The 15,499-nt window shown below is 39.5% G+C and overlaps 1 protein-coding gene across 1 annotated transcript; it reads right to left on the bottom strand.

The window, feature by feature from the left end:
• Positions 1–1,447: 1,447 nt before the first annotated feature.
• Positions 1,448–14,209, bottom strand: sass6 (SAS-6 centriolar assembly protein). The gene is made up of 16 exons (XM_080769565.1): positions 14,064–14,209; positions 13,213–13,273; positions 11,979–12,058; positions 11,753–11,857; positions 11,501–11,666; positions 9,896–9,961; positions 9,567–9,686; positions 8,548–8,739; positions 7,591–7,785; positions 7,063–7,131; positions 4,615–4,794; positions 3,972–4,053; positions 3,411–3,520; positions 2,687–2,790; positions 2,308–2,399; positions 1,448–1,959 (listed from the first exon to the last, which is right to left on the bottom strand). The coding sequence occupies exons 1-16, from the start codon at positions 14,123–14,125 to the stop codon at positions 1,907–1,909; spliced, it is 1,737 nt and encodes a 578-aa protein (XP_080625691.1). The 5' UTR covers positions 14,126–14,209; the 3' UTR covers positions 1,448–1,906.
• Between the last annotated feature and the right edge of the window lie 1,290 nt (positions 14,210–15,499).

The following is a 15,499-nucleotide window of genomic DNA, read 5'->3' as shown; positions in this document are numbered from 1 at the left end:
CAATATTGGACGGATTATTTCTCAACATTTAGAGGAATATTAGCATACTTCAAGCTTTTATGTTACAAAATAATGTAATTCGGACCACTTCACCACTTATTTCAACCTATCTTCATGGAATTGGTCCTCACTAATGTTCATGATAAAACAGCACAATTTCTTTCTACTTGGTCTGTGTCTAGGCAGATGTTTTTTTTAAATAGATTTGTATTATCGTGAGAATGATGGCTTCCATTCCCGCATTGCAACTTTTCAGGAATAGAAAGCCTGCCGTTTCCATTAGCTTGGATTCCCCATCGATGTCAATGGTGGATGGGTTTCTGAACAGCCCACAGCCGTCTTATGATACGCAGACAGAGTAGAAAGAAATTGTGCCATCTTATCATAATCATTAGTGAGGACCAAGTATATGAAGATAGGTTGAAAAGTGGTGAAGTGTTCCTTTAAAGGTGGAGTGACATTTTCTTGTTTAAAAGGTAAATTGCTCTATATCTCTCTCTCTCTCACACACACACACACACTTGCTATACATGGAGTGTTCAATAATGTGGATCTGCCCATTTCTCTAGCTCTTTTAACAGAAAATACTTTCAGGTCAGGATACAAAATGGAATCCAATCAGGAGAGGGAACTCATACTGTAGATAACAGGATAAACTGGTGAAATTGATGAAACAAATACATGAGTAGACATTCTGAACTATAAAATGTAAGCCGATACCCCTTGATAGCAATGATTATATTATCAGAAAAAAGCATCTGCAATTTATTGAGCACACACGCACATATTGGTGATATAGAATGTCTGCTTTCCTTTATAAATAAACAAACTCGCTCTGCTTTATTGTGGTGTGCTCTCCAGCAGGAGCACAATTAAACCTATCATTTAAAACTATGGCACTTCTCCCATGAGTCACCCCTGATGTCCATTCACAGCAGTCTAATTGTGTGTTTACAGAAATGCTAAGGGCTTACTGTAATTGAGCTTAAAAATTTATATTTGATGCATGCTGATGCTAATGTCAGCATGGAGCAGCATTGCATGCTGGTAGTGTAATTTTATGAATGCACTTGTACCAGTAAATTTTGATCCGACTTCTTATCTACAAGTCTGATTTTGACAGTGAAAGCCTGCACAAATATGCGACTTCACTTTACCCAAAATTGGAGCTTTACTTGTTGCTAGTTGCAGTTCTAAGTCTACTCTGCACACTCCAGTTTGGGAGTGCCAATCACCTAGCTTGGCATTGCCAGACTGGTCATGTAGTATCGCTCACAAAATTCCGATATTGTGGGGAACCTTTGAGTGATCTCACATGATCAGCCTGGCAATGTCAGCTACGTTACCAATCCCAGCTATGGACCAGTAGTAACAGAACATAAATGCACACAACACATTCCCATAGTAAAAAGAAAACACAATCACACAACAATAAAATACAAATATATGTAGGCATGAGACAACCTGTCAAATTGATATTTTATTGTTTTTACTCTTTATTAAATTTAACAATAACAAAAGAACAATTGCCAAACCACTCACTCATACAAGCTCAGGCCTCAAACTGAGGGGATTAAAAAAAGAAAAAGAAAGGGAGGGGAATTGTTTTAATTTTAAATTAATAAATACACATTAAAAAAAGGGAATTATGAAGCCTTTAGATAATGATTATTTCTCTAAAATCGATCAAAAGACTTTTGGAATGTAACTGATTTACCTAATCATCTGTTCTGAAAATGGGATTGGGAGTCAACCTGTAAACGGTGTTATGATGAACTAACTGTATACTGAAACAAGCCCAGCTGTACTACTTCCTACTTTACAGTAGACATGAAATTATCTAACAAGAGCAATTCGTCCAGCCTGTGTTGAGACTCAACCTTTGAGCCAATATATCTGAAGCATTTTATCCAGTAAAGAACGCTGAAGATGTGTGATTGGAAGGCCGCTGAGGTAATTCTGAAAAGTAAATAAATAAAACATTTGAGCATATGTCAATAGATGACACCCACGCACCAAGGACTTTAGTCTAATCCCAAATTAATTTCAAAATATACCAAGCGTTTAAAGAAAGAAATATAATCTCATTCACAAATTGTGTATGAGATCACAAAAACAAAAACATCACCTGTATATTGCACTTATGGCTGTGCACTGTTAAAGGCTCATTTTTATAGTCACATCTAGTGACCAGTAATACTTTAGCTCTTCATAATTTTCCTATAGAGTAGTTATTTGTTATATCAATAAGCCAATTTTTATGCCAAGTTGGCAACACTATATAAACAGATTATTTCCAATTGGTACCTCGGTTCTGTAGATTAGGCAACAGACCATGGAGTGGAATGCTATCATCTCTCCTCTCAAAGTATTTGGAATCCAAACCTACAGGTTCTCCACTTAGGAAAGAAGAGAAAACAAATGTTCACTGTACTGTCGACTAACTGGGCAACCACTGTGACTGTCAAAGTAGTTGCCCAGTCTCAGTCGACGGTACACTTTTAGTGTTACTTAGACCACCAGGTTTAGTTACACAAACCTGGCCTAAGTAACACTGTAAAATAGACAGCTGAAAAGTTTAAGGATTAGGCTATGCCAAACACATTGTTCTAACACCCTGGTTATTTGCTAGCAGTAAGTTATGCAGCTTATATAACATAAATCAAATACAAAACAATTAATTCACCTTTGTTTATTCGCTATATGTATGGGATGCTGTTCAATAGGGATGACATTTATGGCCTCCATAGGAGACATACCAGGTTTCCCACTCATTGGATAAAAATGGGCCTGTAAAAAAACAAATTGATATCACGAGGAGACAATAGAGTGAAGCCTGATTCACACAGATACGAGTCATCAGCTTGTAGATCTGCTAGTTTCTGTATGCAACACTGTCAAACTTATGACATCATTATTGTAAAACATGGCTGAATATTTAAATCATTAACGTCAATAATATAGAGCCGTGTACGGAAATAAGAAAAAGGGCAATGAAAACTACATTATGATTGATCGTCAATAATAAAACTGCAGATCTCTCTCTCTCTCTAAACACCTCATGGAGGCTCCTCTCTACTCAACAATTACAAATGTCATCAATACGGCCATTCGCTCAATGTAAATACACTTTACAATTACTTAGTTGGTTCATTCACAGTGACACGTTTCGACTCAATTTGACATCACACCGACTTAACTCATGGCAGCGTACATTTCTTTGCATATGAGGTGCTACTAAGTCAGACATTGGTTAATGTCTAGATTACTTCCACGTTACAGTGCATCTGGGAATGAGGCTTATGTGCGGTCTCAATGGAGTTTGCAGAAAAATCACAAATTGAACAGTGGAAGATGCCGATTAGTTTGCCTCGAAAATAAAATCAATCAATCATTTCCACTTAGCGTACCCTCAATCCTGCTGCTGTAGGCAAAACCGAAGGAGTCTCAAATGATTCAGGAGATGGTTGCTTTCTGGGCAGCAGTTTTTCATTTAGTTGTTTGTTCAGCCAATTTATAACTGTGGTAAAAGGGCAAAACAGAAAATATCAAAGGGCGATATGCATGCATTACTACTACCGGTACATAACGTCCAGGAAGCCATTGTACATTTCAGTACGTTATGACGATCAACTTGATGAGATAGATAATTGAACACAGTGAATTTGACATTGCTTTAAATCTTTGACAAGGAACATACATTATTTTTGTGTGGTAATGCAGTCGAAGGTTTAGATTAATTTGCAAATGATATCTCATAAAAGTCCACAGAGAAAATAGTTGTTAAATGTCCATGAAACGTCTTTGGTAGTGATATGAATATCAGACAGAGAAACAGATAAAGCTATGGTGGGTTTGAATAAATAAATTTGTTAGCGGTAAAATCGACTTTGGTCAGTCATGCACATGCCTATCCTTCAAATGCAGCACTTCAAACCTAAAAGAAATTCCAAAGAAAATACATTCCTTACCATTTTCGTTAGTTTTTAGCACCTCTTTGCTTTCATTTAACTTCTGCATTGTTGTCTCCAACTGCTCTTTCAATTTTGAAACCTGAAGATGTAGAGATTTCTTTGAGTAATAAAAAGACAACTTCGACAGTCTTTTCTGTATGCCTCATTACTGCCTTAATCATAGACAATCAGAAAGTATGGTGGTGGAAACCATGCAAGCCACCAAACAGCACATCAGGAGCAATTAGGGGTTCAGTGTCTTGCTCAAGGACACTTCGACACTAACTCTGGGGGAGCCTGGGTTTGAACTGGCAACCTTGCGGTTACCATCCAGCCACTCTACCCCTGACCCACCGGCGCTCAGGGTAGAGTCAAAACTATTGCTTCCTTAAAATAAAAAACACATGTTTGCCCCGTAATAACTTGTAGTCTTTACTGCACCAGGAAAAAAGGAAATAAAGAGGTGCTGTTCCACACGCAGAGAGACCACATTGTGTAGAATCTACATCTGCTAAGTTTAAATGTTTAGAAAATTTGCCTGAAATAGGGATGCCAGGGTTAATGTGACTAAAACACTCATGTAAACACATTTTTCCACACCAAATTTGAAAGATACCATGATATGATACAGTATATACAGTAGTACATGACAGTCACATACCTGTTCATCTTTGTGCTTGAGCTGTTGCTGGGCGTTTTCAAGGTTCTTTGTGAACTTGAGCAGTTCTTCCTCGGTTTTCAAGAGTGCCTTCTCTTGTTCCACAGTGACTATGTTTTTCATCTTGTTTTTGTTGGACAATTTTTGATTCTCCCCCATAATCTTCTTAATGATCTCGTTGGCCTTGGTGAAGAACAATAACAAGTATGTTTAGTATCGGGTCTTAGTCCAGTTCATTTTCTACTTTCCTAAAACCCTAAATTGCGATAGGTGAAATCTGAATGACTGTTCATTAAAAAAGGGGGGGAAAAAGAAAATTACAGTACTTGCGAATTCTGGGGATAAATAAACTGTATAATATATCATCAACTGTGCTCTCCTATTTTCACTGACAGTGTTGTGTTTATAACAAACTAAAGACAGTTGGGTCCCCACTCAAACGCACTTGCCTATCAAGCAACCTGAAAGCAAACTCCCACCTGCCCGAACGTTTCATTTACTTGCCAAGGGCAGTCAGGCAACCGTTAAGTGTGAGCACCTGTAGTATAATACAATTTTGTTACTTAAAAAATATGGGTGATGTAAGTCATATGATATTCCAACAACAAAAATGCTATTGAGTGTTTGTTCAGTAACAGGGGGCTCCCCCTGTTTTCAGGTCGAGCCGTCGAGGTATTCAATCAAGAGAGAAAATTACAATAGAGCATGCACATCCACTAACTAAACGCCAGGTGCCGGGCTGAGATAATAATAGAAAAAAGATAAGGTCTACTCTGCACACTGAAATAAGCTCCAAAGCTTAAAATACTTATTAATGTTTCTTACACATAGTGGACATGATGTCCACGGCTCTTCATCAGACGAAGAGCCGTGAGGCTTGAAACGTCATGTCCACTATGGTGTATGGTGTAAGCCTGTAAGGAACCTTAACACTTCGGAACCCGTCAGATGACGGGTTAAGATTTAACCCCGAAGGTCGCCATACCCGTCATATGGCGGGTAAATGCACCATTTACCATTTTAAGGTTTATATCAATTCCAAGCAGCCGAAGCTCAACACTAACCTTCCGTGCTGCCCAGGCTGCTAGACAGCGCCTACGTTCTTCCCATCATGAGGATCAATGCTCGCACATCCCATAAGGATGCATTGTAGTTTCTTTGCCGCTTGTTTTCTCAGAAGAATACGCCAAAGTTGTTTTTGTCCAATCCGCCCGACGTTCAGAAGTAAATAGTGATTTTTGATCGCATCGCGCCCGCCATATTATCGCTTGTGGTGAAAACTAAGTCTTTAGACGAGAACGGTGTTCATAGAAAACGGCAAAATAAAGTATCGTTTGCTGGTGTCCCTTTAGACGAGAACGGCGTTTTCAGTAGGTGAAAACGCAACAAAGTGAAACCACCTCCCAGAGTGGAAATCTTTGAGAACGCCGTTTTATCCCGTATCCGTGTAAACAGGCAAAACAGTGAATCCGCAAAACGTATGACATCATGGCTCACGTTGGCTCACAGCGCATACAGTGTGTTTATTACATTGATGCAGAGCCATATATGACATAATGGAGTTCCTGAACAAGCATCCCTCCTCGCCTACAAAGCGCTGCTCATCAGCGATGGTGAATGTAAAACCATGATGTAAATAAAATGCCTTAATTGTGATAGGTGGCAGCCGCGGCAACAGCGTTTATGTAGTCTAATGTATTGTAATGTATGTATAAAATATATAACCATCCCGTGGCGCTCGCTGCCTGCATGCTCTGGGCTGCCTGTCAGCCTGTCTGTCATCTCGATGCGTTAGTAGATCATAGCAGGCAGCGAGCGACGGCCACAACCACGTTGTGTTCTGGAAGTGTCATTCAAAACCCGATAGGGTTGCGTGAAGGGCGAGCTACCTGGTTCTTCTTCTTATACGTGGGTGACTGGTTTATTTGGCAGCCCGTTACCTCCACCTAGCGACATTATAGCGTTTTCATAAAGTGTGCGTTCTCGTGTAAAAAGTCAATAAAAAATGAGAACGCAACGGGACTTTGCCGTTTTATCTGGAGACCGTCGCCGTCTAAAAGAGGCCTAAGACATGTTGGCTGCTGCTCATACAACCTTTTGCTCCTCCTCTCGCTGTATTGGGCTGTGTGCCCCGGAAGTAGTTGGCGCGAATTCACAGATATTGCCTGGCTGCCTGCGGTAATGCAAGTGTTAATATTTTAAGCTTTGGAGCTGATTTCAGTGTGCGGACCTTAACTTTTTTTCATTCAATAAAGAGAGCTCATACATGACACAAGTGAAATTGTGAAATTCTCTCTCCTGATTGTAATCAGACATTGAAATAAGCTTTTATAAATAATGGCTAAGACCAATTTAACTTTATAAATCAAAATTCTGTATGTGATCTTTGGACTTTAATGAAGATCAATAAATATATTAGTAGTAGTATAATAATCATTCAAATTCACCAACCTTTATTATGTCTGCAGAGAGTAATTTGACAGTTTCTTCCAGTTTTCCAGCATTTCCATCAATAGAGTCCTTAAGAAGCAAAACATATACCCCAAATTTGATATACAGAAAGACTGGTGTAAAACAAAACTATAGCAAGGTGTTGATAAACCACTGTAAAATATGAACAATCAAGTAAATGGATAAAGATATGCAATTAATTATGCTCAAAGTTACTGTTACGGTACATTCCAATTCAGACACCATACTTACACAAAAATATAAACATAAAACACAAAATTTGCTTTCAGCGTGACTAAAGATGACAGGGAGCAAATTAAGACAAAGACCCAGGGTAAGTGAGACAGACCAAGTACTGTCATAATGCAACATTTGAGTTTGAGACCAGACTCGAGTCTGGTCTCAAACTCAAATGTTGCATTATGGCAGTACTTGGTCTAGACTAGTAATAGCCCTACTACTTTTATTTTAGCTAAAGCTTAGAGGGCAGTGCACAAATGTATCCACAGACACCTGTTTACATCTCACCTTTTGCTGTTGAGTGGCTTCAAGCAGCTCTTTTGTACGACACATTAGCTGATCCTTGTCTTTGACTTCTTGCTCCAGAACAGCTGTACGCATCTGAAGCTGGCTGACCAAGCGCTCCTTTTCATGGCACTCTGTGTCCAATGTCCCATTCTCCCTCCTCAGAGACAATACCTGCTGCTTTGCTCGCTGAGCCTCCTATTTGAAAGAGAGAAGAGAGTGTAAAAGATGTACAAATTGATTTAACAATGATATAGCTCACAGGTTTTCAAAGTGGGGAACACCAGCTGTTGCCATTTGGAACAGAGTAAAATGGATGGATTGATGGCTTAGCCAAAAATATTTTGGCTGTGCGCCTCCTGTTAAATCCATTTCAATGTTTTACAGAGAGGCTGAGATTTGAAAGTTCGTAGCGGTCGACAGTACTTGCGTGCTCTGCTTGCACACTAGTAGGCCTACTTGTGTGCAACACGCAAGTAGGCACTCAGCAGAGTGCAGTTCTAGTTGTAATTGGTAGAACATTTTAATATAGGTACTGTATACATAATATAACATAACTAACTTTTAAACATTGTTTTTACCATTGCTGTGCCTCTGAGCTACATGTTTATGGCAAAACTGTTATTTAAATTAAAACTATCTCTGTCTCTATCTGCCTCAATGTAAACAGATTAAAAGCTCAACGGTTAAGGATTAACCTGTGATGTCATGACATACTTTTTATTGACATACTTGACATACTTTTTTCAAAAACGTAATACATAGACTGCCAAGAACATCTATACACGTGACGTCCTATCAAATCCAACACTTCACTGGTCTTTTCAGTGGTTTACGATAGGTCGCACTCTTCGCCAAGACGCCAACGTATGAATGGTTCTAGGTTGCTATGTGACAGATAAAACCAGAAATGAACCGGAAGTGAAAACTCTGTCTCTATCTGCCTCAATGTAAACTTACCTCCTCTGCACCCACTAGTTTAATTTGCAGGTCCCTGATGGTCGATTCACTCTTGTATTTCCTCTCCGTCAGTTCTCTGTTGGAGTTTTCCAACTCAGCTAGTCTGGTCTGAAGCTGATGGGTAGTACTTTTGTGAGCACTCTCCAGATCTTGGCGTAGGTCTTCATTCTGTTTCTGAAGCCTGGTTTGTATCTGCAAGAGTACATGCATTGATATTAATGGCTGTGAACAGTTTTAGCATTGCAGACTCTGCAATCGCCTGGTAAAGTTGAGTTTTGATTCTTTGAACAGTCAAAACAAGTCATAAAATTACCACAGACACTTTCAAAAGAGAGGGCAAGATAGATGGAGTAAAGGTGGAATTGGAACCACAAACACACACCGAGTGAGTGAAGTCGCATGCCGGTGAAAGGAATACCAAGACAACAACAGTAATCATAAAGATAGACACATGCACACGTTAACTTTACCACTGAAAACTTAAGAGACTATTTAATCAACTTTCCCGAATCCCGAAGCTGTCCCATTCATCACACTGAGCCACAGACGGCAGGCACAACTATATGTGAGTAGCAGCCTACACCCTACAGTATTTGATTAGCTTCGTTAGGTATGGTTATGGATATTACATGTAACGTGATTTTCGATATGCAACCTGTGAGCCTACATTATGTATATGCCTCAGGTATGCTGCAACTGAGCCACGTTGAGGGTTTTAGTCTGAAGATGGGAACATTGCATGTACAGTACATTCCAATTGGAAATTGCAAAAAATAATTTACACATCCAATACAAAAGCCCCCCCCCCCCCCCCACTTCACAACTGTTTGTGAAGTGGCTTTTATCATGATGATGGTGTATGATGCCACATGTTGGAGCAGTTAGCACAGCTCCAAAAGGTTATGGTTGGAATTATGGGGTGACGCATGAATATGACAAACATAAAAAGTCCATAGACTTAGCTGCCACATGATATCATGTTTGAAAGCCACATGTGCAGCCCTCAACAAGTAGCTTACCTCTAAAGCCTTCTCTTTCTCGGATACAAGATCCTGAGAGTAGTGACTGGATATTGTTTTTTCTTGACTTGACCATTCTGCACGAAGTTTGTCCAACTCTCTTGTCTTATCTGACAGTTTCTGTAAGAAATTATGCATAGGGGTTAAAATAACTCCAATTCTGGAATAACTGTGCATTGATGTGTAACAGCAAGATAACGGTTATGATTAAGTCCTATTACGGATTAAACAGAATGAGCGATTTAGTTAAAAACATACTTTACTCAAAAAGGTAATCAATAGAATAATCACCAAGAACATATTCGACAGTTGCAGCCCTGATCATATACCTGTAGAGCATAACCTAGTTCATCTTCAGTCTTCTTAAGCTTCTCCTCAAAGGAATGCTTCTCCTCCTGAAATATTCAAAAGATATTGTTGGTATAAATTATGGCTGTCAAATAATAATTGAGTGCATGATTGGTGGATGATCCACCCCATACATCTAGCCTTATCTGGATGGGGGAAAAAACACGCTGACTGTTCACTAACTGTACTGTACTGTAGTTGAGGAATGGCACGTCTGCATGTTAATAGATGGGTTGTAATTCAATGATTGCCTAGAATACAAGAAGGTTCGCCCCATAACACGCTCTGCCCAGGTCTAATCCAGCAACCTTGGGTAGCCACCACATATTCCTAAACGTAACCTCAGTAAAACTATGCTTAAAATTAACCTCGATCCTAAATGTAACTACTTCACAGGTGGTGGGAGTGATCGTACGCAGCAGTGCACACTGCACACATGACAGATGGATGTCCAGTCTGGGTGTATTTATTGACAGAGTTGTACAGATGAGATGACCATGATACCAGTGCAATTGTCCTGTTCTTTTAAATGAGAAAAAGAGGTTGCGCATCAGCAATGGCTTTCAGTGGAGTGCCAAACCCAAATCAAGTATACATCAAAAAATAGGAATTGTAAAAAATGTCAAAAAGGTAGCACATCCAAAAATTAAACAAGCGGGGGACAAAGTACTCACTTTTCCATTTCTTTATTGGCACACACCAAAAAAGGAACGCTTAAGCGTTTCGGCTATGCAGCCTTCATCAGAGCATTGTCCTGTTCTTTTGTCTGCTACCTGCTGAGTGCTGCTGGTAAGAACACCGGTGTGCTCCCACCATTCCCTGGGCTGTATTTTGCGTGTCTTAAGTACCAGGTCTTATTCCCTAACTTGAGTAAACTAAAGACCTGGAGGCGTGATCAATGCCATTTGGCTATTCTGAGTGGCCAAAGAGCATTGACCACGCCTCCAGGTCTTTAGTTTACTCAAGTTAGGGAATAAGACCTGGTACTTAAGACACGCAAAATACAGCCCCCTGTGTCCTATCTGAATCACTGCACCTGTGTGCCCTCTAAATACACAACCAGTTCTGTCAAATCTAAAGCCTGCCACCAAGTGTTCAAAAATAATATTTCCAACTAAATAAAGAATACACCACCATCATAACTAGGGATGTCCGATATTACTGAGGTTACGTTTAGGAATATGTGGTGGCTACCCAAGGTTGCTGGATTAGACCTGGGGAGAGCGTGTTATGGGGCGAACCTTCTTGTATTCTAGTCAATCATTGAATTACGACCCATCTATAAATTAGTGCTATTCCTCAACTATACAGTACAGTTTGTGAACAGTTAGCGTGGTAGAACTGTCAGTATTTGTCAGTTTGTCATAATTTAATAAAATAAATTGTGCCAAACTTTTGATTGAAACATAAATCCAAGTGGCAGGTCTTGGTGCAAGTATGCTATTGTAGTATTTAGCTTATCTTGTAGTATTTAGCTTAGCTTCAGTCTGTGTTATTGGCTTTAGACTAACCATGTTTGCTTAGAACAGAGATGTTTTGATTACAAGTGGGAAATATGACCATTTTCAATTAATGTAGGCATTTACCTTCATTGACGAGAGGCACACTGCTAGATGTTTTTTAATGTCCGTGTCAGAGCCTTGAAGTAGCCTTAATGTGAGGTGGTTGAGACGTTTGAAGGCATTTGTCTCAACAACACTGAAGTCAGCAGAGCTGTCAAGCACTGGGGACTGACTTAACTGCAGCAGAAATCTGTAAAGCAGTCATTTTAGTATAATTGCAGTATTGCATGGAGCAAAAGCTTTTAAAATTAGATAAGATTGTCAAAGTGTTTGTACCTTGGGTTATCAGAGTCTGACTCCTGTTTGCAGAGATTCAAGAGGTCAATGAATTTCTGAGGAAATTCATTGAAGGTTATCAGCAACCCCTGCTGAACTTTCAAACTAATGACAAATAAATTAATTTTCAGTGAGGAAAGGGTCAGAGTTAGGACATTCATAGAACACAATTCAAAATTCACAACAGCATTGCAGTGAGGAGCTGTATGAGGTGCCAAGTGCTTACCTTTGGAAGTCCTCCTCTGATATGGAGAGGCTGAACAAAAAATATGGGTCAGCATCATCTGTTAGTCTTAAAAGAAGCTCCTAACATGAAGAAAGAACAAGAAAACAATAGGTTAGTCAGTGATAAGTATGAAATCCTATATTTTCTACAAGTTGCAACATAGATCATCAGGGATATTTAGGGTCAGAAATGCACCTCTGTACTCCAGCCTGGAGTGATTGTCACTAGTACAAAATAACTGCAAAAGCAGAAAAAACCCACAGCACTTGAGATTAGATACATATGGGCTGTATTTTATGTGTCTTAAGTACCAGGTCTTATTCCCTAACTTGAGTAAACTAAAGACCTGGAGGCGTGGTCAATGCCATTTGGCTATTCTGAGTGGCCAAAGAGCATTGATCACGCCTCCAGGTCTTTAGTTTACTCAAGTTAGGGAATAAGACCATAGACTGTAAAAAATATGGACAAAGCGTCCCGCGGGTCTAACGTGAACGTAAAATGAAGCCTGTCAGTCCTTGCAATGGAAGTCGCCATCTTTCTAGATCCGTTTTGGCCCAGACAACGAGGCGGGACTTCCCCCTTCTTCTTTGTTGGTTTTTATTTTGACTCGAGTGGGTGGGGGATCCCGTTCATAGACTGTCTGTAACGGTAGCCACGCCCCTCAGAACATGCGCGACTTTATGGTAATTTTTCTAATAAATGGGACCATAATTTTCCAAAAAGAATATTATGACATTAGAAATGAGACTTTAAACTAGTGACTGGAAGCAAAAAGTATTCAGGACCATGTTTATTAAGGTAATACAGTCTAGGTGAAGTTGGGCCCAAATACATGGACTTCTATGGGGCTATAGGTTTTTTTGAGCCCAATGAGAGCGCCACAACAGGCCATTATATGAACTTTCATTTCCTTAGTGGCTTCACAAAATATCCGTCTGACTGCCCCCCTGAATAAGACCTGGTACTTAAGACACGCAAAATACAGCCAATAGTCTTTTAGGTGCAAGGCTCAATAATGCTTTAGGATAGGAATGAAGTAGCCAGCACACAATGAACGTCCTTTTCACATGATTTACCTCCGATAGACAGACGGACATGCCCAATGGGCCTTCCTCAGCATTGTGTACTAAATTACCAATCCAATATCAATCCTAGTCAGTAGGCCTACTAGGCCGTCACACTAGGGCCACAATTTATATAACCATTAACAACCTTCACATTTTTGCACACTTACCGTTTTGTGAACAGAACTTGTTGTCTGTTGCAGCACAATGGTAACTATGATATTTGCTTTCCTGTAAGGGCAGAAATGGAACTGTAAATGGTCAGGTGACTGACAAATCTAAGATCAAAGTTGTGATCTATTCTACACCAATATCAGCAATATATGTATAACAAAATATTCATCTAATGATTAGATTGATAGTTTTATCTTACAATAGACTCACCTATACCTTCAAAAAATAAATAGAGAGCTGAACAGAGTACAGTAACATAATTCTACTAGCAATATCCACCTGTTTTGTTGTTTATTAAGCAACAAATAAATGATGGCATATTAGCCATATCATGTGAACCATTACCATATGACTAGGCATATACATAGTCGGTCCAGCTGGGTTTAATTTTAAGAATGTACAAATATATGAATGATATATCATTTGAGTTATAACAACTTACAACTTATACACATAAAGTTACTGCATGCATCATTCAGACTAGAGTTGAAGCGTACTGTACAGATAGGATAAAGACGGAGGTGATAACATGAATTTAAGTGTAGGCGCCGATATGGAGAAAACACACACACACACACACACACACACACACACCAGTCATTGGCTTCAGCTGTTTACTAGCCCCTCTCGGAACCCTCCATAAAGCTTTTATGAAATTTGGACTTTAAGCATAAAGTCTTAAAAAGGTCAGAAACTTTACTACCATTGGGTTCTGCTTGTGGGGCTAGCTGTTTACATGACATGAAAGATATCGTATCGAAAATGACGCCCGTGCATGGTTTGCGTTGTCTAGTTAGCTAACTTTTAGCTTGCTAATGTAACACATAAGTAAACAAGCAGACATTACCTGTCCTCGCAATCCTTGCACCTCATATTCACTTGCAACGGTTTGTTGAACAACTTCTCCATGATTGTTTCTCTGTGGTTTAGTTTGTCGACTGTCGTTAGGGGAACGATAACTGCTATAACTACCGGCACAAGCCCGATAGGAAAGCTGCGAGCCGGGGAGTTTATAAATTATAATATTGAAAACAACAAGGCGATTCCGTTGTTGTGTTTGTGTTTGGCGCTTTGCACCCGCGCAACGACGGACGCTCGGTTGAAGAACGGAAGTTCGGAACAGCAAGTAGAGAGATCAGTAATAAAGGCGAGATGTGCCACTCTGGTCTCACAGCGCTGCAGTCTGTTCTGTGCGTTCACTACGGGCACGCCGGAAAAGCCATGACGTCATCAATATTATGTGGGGAAATGATGCCGAAAAGGCGGGCCCATAATATGGAAGTAAACACATGACATTATTCGGCACAAATTGCTCTATCACACTAGTTCTGTGTGATAGTGATAGAGGGGGTAAAGTTGCACTAATATTATTGTATTCTGTCAGAGCGAACGTTTTTAACTCTTCTGGAACAACATATACTGACGGCCAATTACATATAAATGGCCAATTACATTTTACTTTCCCTGCAAAAAGTAAATTGTCCATTATAAAATTAACAGTTGTTGTTTTATATTTGTGTTTAGACAGATATCTGGTGTTGTGTTTATAGACTGCCTGGGAAAGGTTGAGAACCACCACAGATCAAGTGGGCACCATGGACACCTGTAGCCTGGTGGAACCACTCCCTCTGCTGGCAGAGTCAGGTTAGGACATCTGGGCACCTCGATTGTAAAATTGGCTATTTTGTCCAAAATGTAAAAGAATTACATATATTTTAAGTATTAAAGTATACATGATGTGAACATGCACGGTAGGCTACATCATTATCAGACCAGCAATTTGTAGAAATATTATATTAGACCTTAATTATCGAATGTTTAAGCAATGTATAATGATCATGTGTAGGCCTACTTTCTTTACTTATTAAAGACATTTCTTTTCAAATATATAGTAAGCCTAATCTTTTAACATTTTGGACAAAATATCCAATTTCACAACGAGTTGCCCAGATATCCAAGGAAGGTGCCCACTTCACCCTATTGGTCACGTGACTTGTCTCCTGTCAGGTGGGACGTGAAGAGAACCAGGGTTATTTCTTTTTTTAAATATATATATATATTGTTATGCAGCTGCAGCATATCAGACAAGAGGTGGGTTTGTCTAACATTTGGCATCCATTAGTTTATATTTTGTATTCTATTAAAGTTTTTTGTTAGGTGAGGTCAGAGTAAATCTAGTAAAAGAGTGGCGACACTAGCGTTGACTCCCATAGTGCCACACATTGGAACTATCAACTCTATGGAACTATCCCATTGAGATAGAATGAGCACTTCCGCATTACA

This window comes from Protomyctophum bolini (assembly GCF_963924005.1).
Source record: "Protomyctophum bolini genome assembly, chromosome: 8".
Taxonomy (NCBI): domain Eukaryota; kingdom Metazoa; phylum Chordata; class Actinopteri; order Myctophiformes; family Myctophidae; genus Protomyctophum; species Protomyctophum bolini.
This window is presented reverse-complemented; position numbering and strand designations above follow the sequence as displayed.